General features: G+C 37.0%; 1 protein-coding gene across 3 annotated transcripts in view; it reads right to left on the bottom strand.

Moving 5' to 3' along the window:
- ENOX1 (ecto-NOX disulfide-thiol exchanger 1) overlaps positions 1–17518 on the bottom strand; it is a 597059-nt gene that overhangs the window by 36189 nt on the left and 543352 nt on the right. For all 3 annotated transcript variants that reach the window (XM_063425978.1, XM_063425979.1, XM_063425980.1), the window contains one exon: positions 112–219. In XM_063425978.1, coding sequence (XP_063282048.1) covers positions 112–219 — 108 coding nt within the window. The remainder of the gene's footprint in view (positions 1–111; positions 220–17518) is intronic.

Raw genomic sequence — 17518 nt, forward strand, 5'->3', positions numbered from 1 at the left:
ATTTTGTAGCCCATAACAGTACTACATTAAGACTAAATACGCAAACAGACAGTATAAACGTGTAAATCTTCAAGTTGAACAAAACACACAAGGTAAGGGTTGCATACTTACTTGTTCCTTGAGAACGTTGACAAGCGCTTGAGCATGAGTCTGCTCCTCCTTGGCTTTTTCGAGTTCACTCTTTTTATTGTTTAACTCTTCCTGCATAGCTACTAGTTGCTGCAAAACAAAAATGGAAATTAAAAGTCATTACTCTTTCATGAAAGACTTTGATAGCTTTTTAAATTGTTATTTATTCAACTCGTACAAATTTAATTCATGTGCAGTGTTTGAAGCTCGTATACGTTACACAGTAGAAAGCACTCTAATTATTTTGCAAAAGATAGGTCAAGCATGGCTCGTCTATCCGAAAAAAAACATAAAACACATTATATGTTATTTATCTTTTGCTCTGTCTAAAAGCCAATCTCACACACATCAAAACTCAAAGAGTATAGATTTTAATATTTAATTATAATAAAATGCATAATACAGACTGTGTGATCAGAGGTCAGTTGGTAGTAAATGCATAATGACGCAACAGACAGAGAAAAATAAGGATTAGAATAGCAATCATACATTAAATAAGATTTATACTTTGATAACATTTGCATTGATTTTAGATTTTATATTTAATGTTAAAATAAAAATAAAGTGTACAGAAAAAAAGAAAGATGAAAGACTAAAAACAAGATTTTAAAAAGGCAAGAAAGTCAAAGTTCAAAATTTCTTCCCTTAGATACAAAATAGGCTATGTAATTACAGCCAGCATACATTCTATTAAACTAATAACACAAAGCAATACTTTCAGTAGCATAAACAAAAAGAAAAAGAAGAAGGGAAGGGAAATGGGATATATACAATCACCTACATGAACAGAAGGGAAAGGACTGTTACAATGATGACATATACGGTCAGGATTTAAATCCTATTTTGTTTATTCTATAACTGCTAGGTGTGAAATGCTAACGAGCATGGCCCATTTTGGACACACAAGCAATTGTCTCTTCCAGCTCACCATGAAATTGTAAGGCTGGTCAACAAATTTTAACGGGTTGACAATGAGTAGATGCTGTAATCCCTGAAGGTGGGTTCCAAGAAAATGTTCCTATTTTCATCCAAACGCTAATTATCAAATACCAACTGTCAGTACGCTGAAAGCTTAAAAACACAACCCTCAAATAACTGCTGTGTTGTTCGCTTCCTTCTTCTAGATAATTTGTGTTGCCTTTTTTTTTTCTAGTTTATTACCATCTCTTATTCCTGTTGATGCATTTGACAAGTTATCATAATGCATTTTCTAAATGTCATGATATCTAATTATACAAATAAGATAAATTGGCGCAAGATTCAACCTAATAGACAAAAAAATATATTAAAATATTATATATGATATTATATACCAATACAATAAAATAAGCAGCACCAGCAATGTACCCTGGTAAAAAGGTACCACGTAATACAGAAAAGAGAAAAGTGCTAGTGCGCTGAGAAATTTATATAGAGACACCTATAAAATCATCCAGTGACTCTCCAAATGTAAAATAGTGTTTAAAACAGAGACCCAAAAGACAAATATGTGCACCCAAATCACTGACACACATATACTTATAGCCTTATAGCCTGTCAATGTTGGTGGCTGGGTACTGTAATGAGGGAGACAAAAAACAGGGAGGGGGGACAATAGGAGGTACTCCTAGTGCATTAAAGTAAAAATATACAATATAAAACACATATATATAAAATCCCTATAGGTAAAAAACTCACAAAAGTAGAGTGGTATAAGCCCCACTCACGGCTATCATGCCCAGGGAGGATCAGCCCCTTGGGTACGTGGGATCCGCAGAAAAAGCTCTTAGTGACCACTGTTATAGACGCAAAAATTTATTGGTATAATAATGAATTCCAAGTAATAAAACATAAAAATGGGTCAGTCCAGCCGCAAGCTCACCACACCAAATCGATCAGAAACAGGGATAGATGTTAAAAACGTGAGTCTCTGCTCCTGTTCACTCCTGTTTCGAGGTGCCTCTTGCCGGTAGATGTTTCCCAGTCACTTCCGTGTGCGTCAAATGCCGTGGTCACGTGACGCGTTTCGCCCCGCCTCTTGGGGCTTTCTCAAACGAGCAATATTCTCCTCCCACAAAAATACGAAATATATATCGGATGCCCTCAGGCCGTGATCCAATCGGCCACTAAGTCTCTCAATGTTCAAATTAAAGTTCAATATCCTTCCATTATGGGACATCCGATATACCCTTAGAATACTAAAAGTTTATTTCTAAAACACATATTAAAACACTTACTATTAGCCAATATAAAGCATAATCCTACATCATACAAATACTACCATTATACATAGAAACTTCTCTGTCTCTTAAAAACACAATTGTAGCAGCAATATCATATTTGAACAAAGGGGTTGATCTCCTAAACGAATCTTACCTAAAACATACAGAATAAAATAATATAGAAAAAAATAACAGATATATAAATATCCATATAAATACAAATAAAACTTTCTTTCTTGAGTATAAAAAATCTTGAGTATAAAAAATCTCTTTACGAAAAAGGGGGGACCTCTATAAAAAATTACATAGCTCAAAATCCTTATTAAGACCGGACGGGGATAAAGTATCAAGTAAAAAGATCCAGCGCATCTCCTCCTGTCCGATCTTACGAATAAAATCCCCTCCCCTCCAATCTCTAAATACCCGTTTGATCCCCACAAATTCCAGTCCACTGGGGTCCTGATTATGCATATTTTTAAAATGTTCAGAGACACTATGGCACTCCAGCCCTCTTTTAATGTTATATATGTGTTCCCTTATACGAACATGGAGAGGACGTGTAGTCCTCCCCACATACTGTAGGTGACACGGGCATTGGAGGAGATATATCACATTATTAGAGTGACAGCTGATATGTTCTCTAATGCCAAATTCTTTATTATTCCTTTCTGACTTGAACATTAAATCTGTCTTAATATCTCCCTTATTAATAGTTCTACATGCGTAGCACATTTTGCACTTATAAAAACCTTTTGATTCCCCTAAAAACATACCAGGTGGTCTCCTTATTTTTTCTTTATGAAAACTCCGTACTAAAGTGCTTCTCAAACTAGGCGCCCCTCGGAAGGTGACTTTAGGTATAGACGGTAGCAGGTCTCCCAACTCTTTATCCGTTTTTAATATTGGCCAGTATTTCCTTATTATGTGTTTGACCGATCTATGCTGGTCATTAAAATCAAACACTAAAACATCTTTAAAACCATCTATATTTTCACTCTGTTCATGTACTGGATCTATGAGTTCCCGCTGTGTTTTTCCTTTTACCTCATTAAGTGCTTTTTCCAAAATTTCTTCTGGATATTTTTTCTCTTTAAATTTTTTCATGAGATCTTGCGCTTGCTCCTGATATCTAGTTTCTTCCGTGCAATTTCGTTTCAATCTTAGGAGCTGGCCCTTCGGTATGTTATTTAACCATGGGGAATAATGCCCACTACTATAAGATACATATCCATTGACATCTACCTTCTTGAAAAAGGTTTCTGTCTTAAGGACTCCTTCATCAACAAAAATTTTAAGATCTAAAAAATCAATGGACTTATAACTAAAAGAGCTTGTGAGGTGAATACCCCACATATTGTTATTCATAAAACATAAAAAGTCATTAAAATCCTTTTCCGGTCCATCCCAAATAAAAATCATATCATCGATGTACCTGCGATAGGCTCGTACCCGTGCGCTCCAGTCATGCTGCCCATAGATAAAACTCTGTTCCCAATGGGCCATAAATAAATTGGCATAACTGGGCGCATAGGTACTGCCCATCGCAGTCCCCCTGAGTTGCAAAAAAAATTGGGAATTGAACCAGAAATAGTTGTTCTCTAAAGTCCATCTAATGCACTCAATAAGAAAATTGATCTGTTGTTGCCCCAATGTTTGATCTGACTCCAGAAAATACTTGGCAGCAGCACAACCCTTATCATGAGGTATGCACGTATATAGGGAGGTAACATCACAGGTCACTAAAGCATACCCCTCTTTCCATTCTAGGTCTTTGATCATCCTCAGGACATCTGAAGTGTCCTTCAAGTAAGAGCTGGTATTACCCACTAAAGGTTGTAAAAAGGAATCTATGTACTTAGATAAATTATAAGAAAGGGATCCTATACCCGAAACTATGGGTCTTCCGGGGGGATTTACTGGGTCCTTATGGACTTTAGGAAGGGTATAAAAAACCGGAATTCTAGGTGTTTTAATATTTAAAAAATCATATTCTTTACATGTTAGAAAACCTTCCATTTTCCCTCTATCTAAAAGTTTTGTAAGTACCTTTGTCATATTCCCCAATGGGTTCCCCTCTAGTCGTTTGTAGACCTCAGTGTCCTCTAGTTGTCTCATACATTCTGCCACATACTTTCCAGAGTCCATTATCACCAAACTACCGCCCTTATCTGCGGGTTTGATGACAATCTGATCATTTTCTCTGAGTCCCTTTAGAGCCGTCCTTTCTTCATAGGTAAGATTATGTTGTGTTTTTCTGTTCTCTAATTTCTTAAAATCATTAAAAACCGCTTTCTCAAATGCCTCAATATTGCCATGTTTCAAATATGTAGGGTAAAAATTAGACCTATTTTGGAAAGAGGTATGTTTAAGACCGTCATCTTCTAAAGTGCTTGCTACATTATTTTGTCTATTTAAAAAGAATTTTTTAATACATAATCTTCTGCTATATTTCATCAAGTCTATATACGCTGGAAAGGTATTAAAATTCTTTGAAGGTGCAAACTTGAGTCCCTTGTTTAGGACCTTAATTTCATTATCTTTAAGGGAATATGCGGAGATATTATTAATCCCAATTGGGGTTATCGATTGTACCTCTTTTCTTTTCTTTTTCTTTCCTCCTCTGCATCCCCTATACTGATTCTCCTCGTCCTCTTTATTGAAAAATCCCCTCTCTTCGGTTCTCTGTCTAAAAAATCATCCCCATTCTGTCTCATTCTTTTCACTAAAAAATCCCCTCTTTTAGATTCTCTGTTAAGGAGATCTTCATCATCTTGTCTATCTCTGAGTGCTTCAAAGCGATTGTATGTGGTATATACCTGTGGACTACTCCTTCTGTTGGTTCTAAAATTGTCTCCCTGCTTCTTGGGGGTGCTAGGTCTTTCGTATTGCTTCCTCCTATTATTCCTTACTTTTGTCCACTCCTCCCTTTCTCTCCCCTTATCTTGGAAACCCCTTTCCCTATTGGGGTGCACCTCTGGCCATGACCTTGGGTGGGCATTCTGGGGTTTGTGGGGATGGGGGTCTTTATTCCATCTTTCCCCCTTATCCATGTTCCTACTTTGATATTCCTTCCTATAATCCCTCACTTTCCCCTCTTTATAATCTCTTTTATCCCTTCTATATTTCCTAATTTTCGTCTCTTTCACATCAGCCTCCACTTTTTCAATACTTTTTTGGGTCCTCCCAGATAGTTCAATAAAATCCTCTGTTCCCATACATGGCTGCAACTGCTCATGTATGTTCTGTACCTCCTCATCTATTTTTTCTAGAGATTCAGATCTACATGCAATGAGAATGTTCATACATTCAAAAGAAAATCTTTCTAGTGCATCTTCCCATATTTTGGTGTATTTTTCATTTTCTTTCTCAAACGTGGGTGTTTTAAAGAACCTTAGGCCCCTGGGTGTTATTTTCTCAGACAAGTATTTCTCCATTGTAGCAATCTCCCATTTATATTTAGTCTCTTTAATTAATATTTTTTCTAACCGTTTAAAAATCTCCTCAATGTCATTTTCATTTTTGTCTATTTCCTCTCTTACATCGTCATCCTTATCAAATTTAAATGATGACTTCCTTCTATAGTCAAATATAGACATTTTAAATGCAGCCCCTTATCTCTAATTACCAGATAGAAACACACAATATACAAATAAGATAAATTGGCGCAAGATTCAACCTAATAGACAAAAAAATATATTAAAATATTATATATGATATTATATACCAATACAATAAAATAAGCAGCACCAGCAATGTACCCTGGTAAAAAGGTACCACGTAATACAGAAAAGAGAAAAGTGCTAGTGCGCTGAGAAATTTATATAGAGACACCTATAAAATCATCCAGTGACTCTCCAAATGTAAAATAGTGTTTAAAACAGAGACCCAAAAGACAAATATGTGCACCCAAATCACTGACACACATATACTTATAGCCTTATAGCCTGTCAATGTTGGTGGCTGGGTACTGTAATGAGGGAGACAAAAAACAGGGAGGGGGGACAATAGGAGGTACTCCTAGTGCATTAAAGTAAAAATATACAATATAAAACACATATATATAAAATCCCTATAGGTAAAAAACTCACAAAAGTAGAGTGGTATAAGCCCCACTCACGGCTATCATGCCCAGGGAGGATCAGCCCCTTGGGTACGTGGGATCCGCAGAAAAAGCTCTTAGTGACCACTGTTATAGACGCAAAAATTTATTGGTATAATAATGAATTCCAAGTAATAAAACATAAAAATGGGTCAGTCCAGCCGCAAGCTCACCACACCAAATCGATCAGAAACAGGGATAGATGTTAAAAACGTGAGTCTCTGCTCCTGTTCACTCCTGTTTCGAGGTGCCTCTTGCCGGTAGATGTTTCCCAGTCACTTCCGTGTGCGTCAAATGCCGTGGTCACGTGACGCGTTTCGCCCCGCCTCTTGGGGCTTTCTCAAACGAGCAATATTCTCCTCCCACAAAAATACGAAATATATATCGGATGCCCTCAGGCCGTGATCCAATCGGCCACTAAGTCTCTCAATGTTCAAATTAAAGTTCAATATCCTTCCATTATGGGACATCCGATATACCCTTAGAATACTAAAAGTTTATTTCTAAAACACATATTAAAACACTTACTATTAGCCAATATAAAGCATAATCCTACATCATACAAATACTACCATTATACATAGAAACTTCTCTGTCTCTTAAAAACACAATTGTAGCAGCAATATCATATTTGAACAAAGGGGTTGATCTCCTAAACGAATCTTACCTAAAACATACAGAATAAAATAATATAGAAAAAAATAACAGATATATAAATATCCATATAAATACAAATAAAACTTTCTTTCTTGAGTATAAAAAATCTTGAGTATAAAAAATCTCTTTACGAAAAAGGGGGGACCTCTATAAAAAATTACATAGCTCAAAATCCTTATTAAGATCTTGCGCCAATTTATCTTATTTGTATATTGTGTGTTTCTATCTGGTAATTAGAGATAAGGGGCTGCATTTAAAATGTCTATATTTGACTATAGAAGGAAGTCATCATTTAAATTTGATAAGGATGACGATGTAAGAGAGGAAATAGACAAAAATGAAAATGACATTGAGGAGATTTTTAAACGGTTAGAAAAAATATTAATTAAAGAGACTAAATATAAATGGGAGATTGCTACAATGGAGAAATACTTGTCTGAGAAAATAACACCCAGGGGCCTAAGGTTCTTTAAAACACCCACGTTTGAGAAAGAAAATGAAAAATACACCAAAATATGGGAAGATGCACTAGAAAGATTTTCTTTTGAATGTATGAACATTCTCATTGCATGTAGATCTGAATCTCTAGAAAAAATAGATGAGGAGGTACAGAACATACATGAGCAGTTGCAGCCATGTATGGGAACAGAGGATTTTATTGAACTATCTGGGAGGACCCAAAAAAGTATTGAAAAAGTGGAGGCTGATGTGAAAGAGACGAAAATTAGGAAATATAGAAGGGATAAAAGAGATTATAAAGAGGGGAAAGTGAGGGATTATAGGAAGGAATATCAAAGTAGGAACATGGATAAGGGGGAAAGATGGAATAAAGACCCCCATCCCCACAAACCCCAGAATGCCCACCCAAGGTCATGGCCAGAGGTGCACCCCAATAGGGAAAGGGGTTTCCAAGATAAGGGGAGAGAAAGGGAGGAGTGGACAAAAGTAAGGAATAATAGGAGGAAGCAATACGAAAGACCTAGCACCCCCAAGAAGCAGGGAGACAATTTTAGAACCAACAGAAGGAGTAGTCCACAGGTATATACCACATACAATCGCTTTGAAGCACTCAGAGATAGACAAGATGATGAAGATCTCCTTAACAGAGAATCTAAAAGAGGGGATTTTTTAGTGAAAAGAATGAGACAGAATGGGGATGATTTTTTAGACAGAGAACCGAAGAGAGGGGATTTTTCAATAAAGAGGACGAGGAGAATCAGTATAGGGGATGCAGAGGAGGAAAGAAAAAGAAAAGAAAAGAGGTACAATCGATAACCCCAATTGGGATTAATAATATCTCCGCATATTCCCTTAAAGATAATGAAATTAAGGTCCTAAACAAGGGACTCAAGTTTGCACCTTCAAAGAATTTTAATACCTTTCCAGCGTATATAGACTTGATGAAATATAGCAGAAGATTATGTATTAAAAAATTCTTTTTAAATAGACAAAATAATGTAGCAAGCACTTTAGAAGATGACGGTCTTAAACATACCTCTTTCCAAAATAGGTCTAATTTTTACCCTACATATTTGAAACATGGCAATATTGAGGCATTTGAGAAAGCGGTTTTTAATGATTTTAAGAAATTAGAGAACAGAAAAACACAACATAATCTTACCTATGAAGAAAGGACGGCTCTAAAGGGACTCAGAGAAAATGATCAGATTGTCATCAAACCCGCAGATAAGGGCGGTAGTTTGGTGATAATGGACTCTGGAAAGTATGTGGCAGAATGTATGAGACAACTAGAGGACACTGAGGTCTACAAACGACTAGAGGGGAACCCATTGGGGAATATGACAAAGGTACTTACAAAACTTTTAGATAGAGGGAAAATGGAAGGTTTTCTAACATGTAAAGAATATGATTTTTTAAATATTAAAACACCTAGAATTCCGGTTTTTTATACCCTTCCTAAAGTCCATAAGGACCCAGTAAATCCCCCCGGAAGACCCATAGTTTCGGGTATAGGATCCCTTTCTTATAATTTATCTAAGTACATAGATTCCTTTTTACAACCTTTAGTGGGTAATACCAGCTCTTACTTGAAGGACACTTCAGATGTCCTGAGGATGATCAAAGACCTAGAATGGAAAGAGGGGTATGCTTTAGTGACCTGTGATGTTACCTCCCTATATACGTGCATACCTCATGATAAGGGTTGTGCTGCTGCCAAGTATTTTCTGGAGTCAGATCAAACATTGGGGCAACAACAGATCAATTTTCTTATTGAGTGCATTAGATGGACTTTAGAGAACAACTATTTCTGGTTCAATTCCCAATTTTTTTTGCAACTCAGGGGGACTGCGATGGGCAGTACCTATGCGCCCAGTTATGCCAATTTATTTATGGCCCATTGGGAACAGAGTTTTATCTATGGGCAGCATGACTGGAGCGCACGGGTACGAGCCTATCGCAGGTACATCGATGATATGATTTTTATTTGGGATGGACCGGAAAAGGATTTTAATGACTTTTTATGTTTTATGAATAACAATATGTGGGGTATTCACCTCACAAGCTCTTTTAGTTATAAGTCCATTGATTTTTTAGATCTTAAAATTTTTGTTGATGAAGGAGTCCTTAAGACAGAAACCTTTTTCAAGAAGGTAGATGTCAATGGATATGTATCTTATAGTAGTGGGCATTATTCCCCATGGTTAAATAACATACCGAAGGGCCAGCTCCTAAGATTGAAACGAAATTGCACGGAAGAAACTAGATATCAGGAGCAAGCGCAAGATCTCATGAAAAAATTTAAAGAGAAAAAATATCCAGAAGAAATTTTGGAAAAAGCACTTAATGAGGTAAAAGGAAAAACACAGCGGGAACTCATAGATCCAGTACATGAACAGAGTGAAAATATAGATGGTTTTAAAGATGTTTTAGTGTTTGATTTTAATGACCAGCATAGATCGGTCAAACACATAATAAGGAAATACTGGCCAATATTAAAAACGGATAAAGAGTTGGGAGACCTGCTACCGTCTATACCTAAAGTCACCTTCCGAGGGGCGCCTAGTTTGAGAAGCACTTTAGTACGGAGTTTTCATAAAGAAAAAATAAGGAGACCACCTGGTATGTTTTTAGGGGAATCAAAAGGTTTTTATAAGTGCAAAATGTGCTACGCATGTAGAACTATTAATAAGGGAGATATTAAGACAGATTTAATGTTCAAGTCAGAAAGGAATAATAAAGAATTTGGCATTAGAGAACATATCAGCTGTCACTCTAATAATGTGATATATCTCCTCCAATGCCCGTGTCACCTACAGTATGTGGGGAGGACTACACGTCCTCTCCATGTTCGTATAAGGGAACACATATATAACATTAAAAGAGGGCTGGAGTGCCATAGTGTCTCTGAACATTTTAAAAATATGCATAATCAGGACCCCAGTGGACTGGAATTTGTGGGGATCAAACGGGTATTTAGAGATTGGAGGGGAGGGGATTTTATTCGTAAGATCGGACAGGAGGAGATGCGCTGGATCTTTTTACTTGATACTTTATCCCCGTCCGGTCTTAATAAGGATTTTGAGCTATGTAATTTTTTATAGAGGTCCCCCCTTTTTCGTAAAGAGATTTTTTATACTCAAGATTTTTTATACTCAAGAAAGAAAGTTTTATTTGTATTTATATGGATATTTATATATCTGTTATTTTTTTCTATATTATTTTATTCTGTATGTTTTAGGTAAGATTCGTTTAGGAGATCAACCCCTTTGTTCAAATATGATATTGCTGCTACAATTGTGTTTTTAAGAGACAGAGAAGTTTCTATGTATAATGGTAGTATTTGTATGATGTAGGATTATGCTTTATATTGGCTAATAGTAAGTGTTTTAATATGTGTTTTAGAAATAAACTTTTAGTATTCTAAGGGTATATCGGATGTCCCATAATGGAAGGATATTGAACTTTAATTTGAACATTGAGAGACTTAGTGGCCGATTGGATCACGGCCTGAGGGCATCCGATATATATTTCGTATTTTTGTGGGAGGAGAATATTGCTCGTTTGAGAAAGCCCCAAGAGGCGGGGCGAAACGCGTCACGTGACCACGGCATTTGACGCACACGGAAGTGACTGGGAAACATCTACCGGCAAGAGGCACCTCGAAACAGGAGTGAACAGGAGCAGAGACTCACGTTTTTAACATCTATCCCTGTTTCTGATCGATTTGGTGTGGTGAGCTTGCGGCTGGACTGACCCATTTTTATGTTTTATTACTTGGAATTCATTATTATACCAATAAATTTTTGCGTCTATAACAGTGGTCACTAAGAGCTTTTTCTGCGGATCCCACGTACCCAAGGGGCTGATCCTCCCTGGGCATGATAGCCGTGAGTGGGGCTTATACCACTCTACTTTTGTGAGTTTTTTACCTATAGGGATTTTATATATATGTGTTTTATATTGTATATTTTTACTTTAATGCACTAGGAGTACCTCCTATTGTCCCCCCTCCCTGTTTTTTGTCTCCCTCATTACAGTACCCAGCCACCAACATTGACAGGCTATAAGGCTATAAGTATATGTGTGTCAGTGATTTGGGTGCACATATTTGTCTTTTGGGTCTCTGTTTTAAACACTATTTTACATTTGGAGAGTCACTGGATGATTTTATAGGTGTCTCTATATAAATTTCTCAGCGCACTAGCACTTTTCTCTTTTCTATGATATCTAATTAGCATAGTTCTCCTATTGATAAAATCAGTTGATGTCCTAAATAGATATATTAAATATGCAATAAGTGTTGCACAAACTAATTGGGGTTGTATTAGATCTAAAACTTGTGGATAAATGCAAAAAATAAATAAAAATATGCATTTGCTTTGCAGGCATTTTTGTGGCATGTGACAGTGTATAATGATCACACACTAGAATTTTTGTAGGTTAGACTAAGTGTTCAATGAGATTCAAATCTGTATTATTATTTTTAATGTAGTGCCAATATTTTGGGATGATTTACAAGTGCTTATGCAGTCATCAAGGAGAACAATAAACATAAGATTTAGTTGGAATCAAATTATATTAACAGTAAGCAAAAGTCGCTAAGACAAGGAGATGACAGGTCAAAACAATGGGAAGATGGTAATAAGAGATGAAAGAGATACAGTAAGGATGCCACATCTGATAAAATGAAATGGATGGTAAAAGGGTTACCAGAGTAAAAACAATATGCTTTTTTGGAATATGTCTTTAAGTATGTGGGTTTTCAGGAATTTGCAAAACCATATGATAGAGGTGGCTGATGATGAGGGATTTTATTTTGGTATTAAGGACTAAGAGGGAGAATGAATTGATCTAGGAAGCAGCACAAGAAGAAGATGGCACCATGCAGTTTGTGAAGGTAAGGAAGAATACAGTTAAAGGAACAATATAGTATCAGGAATATAAACATGTATTCTTGACCCTATAGTGTTAAAACAACCATCTAGCCCTCCTAGCTCACTCTGGCCTTCCTGAATATAGTAAAATCTTACTTAAATTCAAGTCTGCAGTTGCTGGCTCTGCCCGTCTGCCTTTGACCTGCCTGATGTCTACTGACATCATCAGAAGTGGTGGTCTGAGCCAATCACAATGCTTCCTTTAAGGATTTTCTGAGACTGTCAAGGACGCAGATCAGGGGCAGAGCCAGCATAAGTCAAACACAGCCCTGGTCAATCAGCATCTTCTTATAGAGATGCGTTGAATCAATGCATCTCTATGAGGAAAGTTCAGTGTCTGCCTGCAGAGAGTTGAGATACTGAATGGCAGTGCTGCTTAATCTGCAGCACAGCCCCAGGAAGCATCTCTATTAGACATTTGAGGACTGGCCGCTGGAATTATCACAAGGCTGTTATGTAAATACTGCATTTTCTCTGTAAAGACAGTGTTTACAGCAAAAAGCCCAAAGGAAATGGTTCTACTCACCAGAACAAATTCAATAAGCTGTCGTTGTTTTGGTGACTATAGTGTCCTTTTAAACTAACTATTTAGGTCCCCAACCTCCTTCAATCACGGTAAAAAGGTGTTTGAAACGTACCTTTTTTCCTACGCCGCACCGGTCTCCCTGTGGTTGGCTAGGAAAGCATTGGGAGATTATTGGGCATGTGCGGAAAAACGCATTAAATCGTTGCATCTCTATGTGTTCAGTGTCTCCATGTAGAGCGCGGAATCGCTTAATGTAGGTACTGCACACTGTGCAGCACTGAGATAGGAAGCACTTCTAGTGGCCGTCTGAGTGACGTTTTGTCTGAAACATCACTATTTACAGTGTTCAGCATGCAGGGACATGCTACAGATATCAGAACCTCTACATTTAGCTGGAGTGGTTCTGGTGACTAAAGTATCCCTTTAAGGCTGTAATAGAATAGGAGTGGTAGAAATGAGGATGTGTGAAGTTGTAAAGGGATGTGTTAGTTAAGGCAGTAGATTCGTTGGTAGGCATAATGAATCTATATAGACGAGAGTGCATAACTGATGTATTTATTAGAAATCCATTATTTGTCATGGATTAGTATGATTGTTCCTAATGAAATAAACTGGTCGTCTTATTCGGTGTGTTCATATTGTAGTCCTAAACAATATTTTCATATACCAACACTTTAGCAAAAAGTTGTCTTACTTTTGTTTCTATGTTCTTTTTAAATGTTATACTATTCATAATATGATAGTACACAAATACTGGCAAATACAAATTATATCTAGAAAGAAAAATAAATGAAAAAAAAATAAAAATGTTGAAAATAGTATGCAAAATAATATTTGCATTTTAAAAACTGTACAGGGAGTTCTGCTTTAAATAAAGTGTAAGTGACAATTATTTGCATTGTTACAGTTGGATCAGATACAAATATTTGACAGTGAAAAATGAATTTGGAAACTACATTTTGCATAACTAGGTTCAACGAGAAAAAAAATATATATGCAAAAATGCATTGTGTTTTCGAAGCGTTTCTTAAAAATAAAATGAATTATAGGCGCATTATGACAGAAGCACATTTTGTGACTTATATGATTAATGAGTAGGCAGCCGTGCGTGGAACAACACGAACAAACATTAAAATGGTCATCACCGCAATCCTCTTACTGGACTGTCAGAGTCCTTCGCTAAAAAAAAAAAAAAAACACGATATCACGAGGTACAAGTATAACCCTTAGGCTATTTGTAGATTTATACTGTTAAATGGATTCAATGATTTCAGATTTTCTGCCTGTTATGTGCAGGAAATTAATTCTAATATATACACTCTTGTAATAGAATTTACTATAGGGATGCTATCTATGATTTAACATTCCAAGTACAAAGGGATACAATGTAAATGGAGCCCTTGATGGTCATGTAATAAATGAAATTAACATCAGAAACACAATTAGTACACTATATGTGTTTGGATTTTGGAGGGTTTGGGACTGGAGACCATGGTAAATGTCAAAAATGATATGGAAAGTCTATAGAGGAACAAGGTATGAGCACACAGGGGCTAAATCAAATTCAAGACGCGAGAATGATAAAATCCCTGCCTAGGGAGGACATTGGGCATAATACTTACAAAACAAAATAAAGGTCAGTAATTCAAGTAGTTGATGTGGAAAGCAGACGTTATGATACACAGACGGAGATCTAACACTTTTTGTGTTCCGAAAAGTGGTGCAAAGATGTAAAATGGGAGGATTCATCAATAGAACATGAGGGCAAGCTCCACTGGTTAACAAGGTGTAGCACTTTGCATAATTTTTCCAGAGGCACCGGCAGCAGAACTATTAGAATGTAATGAAGTTATTTTTTAGGACTGCTGTACTATATTCAGCAATATATCAGCACTGACCAAAGCATTACAGTAGCATAAACATACCATGTTGTTATGTGCATCACTGTATACGTAGGCTGCAACTGCAATCTCGACATACTCACAAAGAGTACCCATGTTGGCAAGATACTGGTTGATTCATGTACTGAACACCAGAAAGGTATAATAGCACTCAAACAGTGAGCTAGCTAGCTTGTTCGTGTGAAAGAATTGCAAAAGCTCGTTATGTAACATATTTACAGCTTACAGCTTCAACCAGGAGCATGTTTCCAGAGACACATGTATAATTCAGTAAGACGTAGCATGCAAGCATTGAAGCCCATGTATTTTTCCATAATAGCTCCACAGTACAAATGATCAATACTCAGTATGGCTACCATTTAATATCAGTGACATCTAAACATGACACTCTATGTGCATACATCAATACTACTGCTACAATAGCATGCCTAAAGAACTGTACTCTTAAGTATCCCTGATATGGCCAATAATGACAACCTGGCCTATATGTATTGAGATTTCAAGCACTTTTAATGTTTTAATGCGTCTCTGTGGTTCCTGAATATTATTTATTATTTCGTTTTAATTGAATACTTTTTAGTGAATAGCTTGAATTTTCACTTCATACTGTATCATGATGGTGTTAGGATTTTGCATTGACCATAAGCTTTTTTACCCTTTTGCTCACAAGAGGAATGTGTCGCTTTAATTGTATCATATTCATCAAGGAGTGTTAACAATGGAAGTCTCATGTTTTGCTTTTCAGAATATTCTGCTTGAAAATATGTTTTTTCTTCATTTTCATGTTACAGTGTCTTTCCCCAGGTCTGACTCACAGTTTATGTATTAAAAGTAAGCTCCAACTCCCTGCTTTGTTGAGTGACCTTCACAGCTAAGTATATCTAGTCTAGGTCAGATCCATCTCCTTGCCTTGCTGTTTGATCTTCAAAGTGAAGTACATGTACTTTCTCTGCCTTGCTGTCTGACCTCCACAGCTATGTACATGTAATCCAGGTCATCTCCATCTGCCTGCTTTGCTACCAGACCTTCACAATAGGTGTATGAATCTATTACAGCTTTGCTGAGCCTTTGCAGTGCAATAGTTTAGTCTTGTGTTCCCACAGGATCTTGCTCTCTTACATAATTATTCTAGTCCATTGCATAGGATATACATACATACATTACAATTGGAGTGCAAAGAAGTCCTTGCACTTTTGAGTTTACAATATATGCATAGGTATTTACAACACCAATATTTTTTAATTTTTTTTTCATATACGTTTCACTTAAAAAATACTAATTTTAAAAGTACATATTTTTGTTCTAGTGATAACTAAATGTATACTGAGATTGTCATTGTTTTAATTTAGAACATAGCAAGTCACCCCAAACTCACACAAAAGTGCCCATAGACACCCGATCATGAGACAGGAAGTCGGGGAGGCCATTAGGACTAGCTCATTTGGGTGCTTTTAAATCTATGATAAGCCACAACAATAAAACCACCCGTCTAATATCATGAAAGTTTCCCTCAAGCTGCCAAAACATCTCTGATTCTTTGAGACATTCTTTAGCAGCAAATCCTTTAAGTCCTGCAAGTTTACAGGTAGGGCCTCAATGAATTGAATACGTTGTACCAGCAAATCCCACAGATTGAGATCTGGGGAATTTGGAGGCCAAGGCGACACCAACTGTTTGTCATGTTTCTTAAACCATTCCTGAACAATTTTTTCAGTGTGCCTTATGATGCTGAAAGAGACCGCTGCTATCAGGGAGCACTATTACCATGAAGGGGTGTTCATGTCGGCAAAAATCTCTAGGAAAGCGGTACGTGTCAAAGTAACATCAACATGAATGCCAGGATTCAAGGGTTCCCAGCAGAATATTGCCCAGAACATAACCTGCCCTCTTCCCATGTTGCATCCTGCTGCCAACTCTTCCCCAGGGAGACTATACACACACCCGGCCATCCACCTGATCTAAAAATACGTGATTCTTCGTCCAGGTAACCTTCTGCCATTACTCCATGGTCCAGTTCTGCGGCTTACATTCCCATTGAAGGGGCTTTCATGGTGACTAGGGGTCACCCTGGGCATTTTGACCGGTCTGCAGCTATGCAGCCTCATATGCAGCAAACTGTGACATCTATTTTTTAACACCTTTTTATCATTACCAGAATTACGTTTTTTCAGCTATTTGAGCTACAGCAACTCTTCTGTGTGATCAGACTAGATGAGCTAGCTTTTACTCCCCACATGGAACAATGAGCCTTGGAAGCACATGGCCCTGATGTGTTTCACAAGTTGTCCTTCACATCACTTTATGCAGGTACTGGACACTGCATACTGGAAACACCCCACAAAACATGCTGTTTTGGAGATGCTCTGACCCAGTTGTAAAGCCATCACTATCTGACCCTTGTCAATCACTCAATGTTTTTCCTTGCCCATCTCTCCCGCTTCTAACAAAGGAAATTCAATAACTGACTGTTCGCTTGCTGCTTAACATATTTCACACCCTGACAGGTGCCATTATGACAATATATTCATTGTTATTTACTTCACCTGTCAGTGGTTTTGATGTTGTGGCTGATCAATGTATTCAGAAAAGGGGACTTTGTGCTTTCGTGT

Source organism: Pelobates fuscus, chromosome 1 (assembly GCF_036172605.1).
Source record: "Pelobates fuscus isolate aPelFus1 chromosome 1, aPelFus1.pri, whole genome shotgun sequence".
Taxonomy (NCBI): Eukaryota; Metazoa; Chordata; class Amphibia; order Anura; family Pelobatidae; genus Pelobates; species Pelobates fuscus.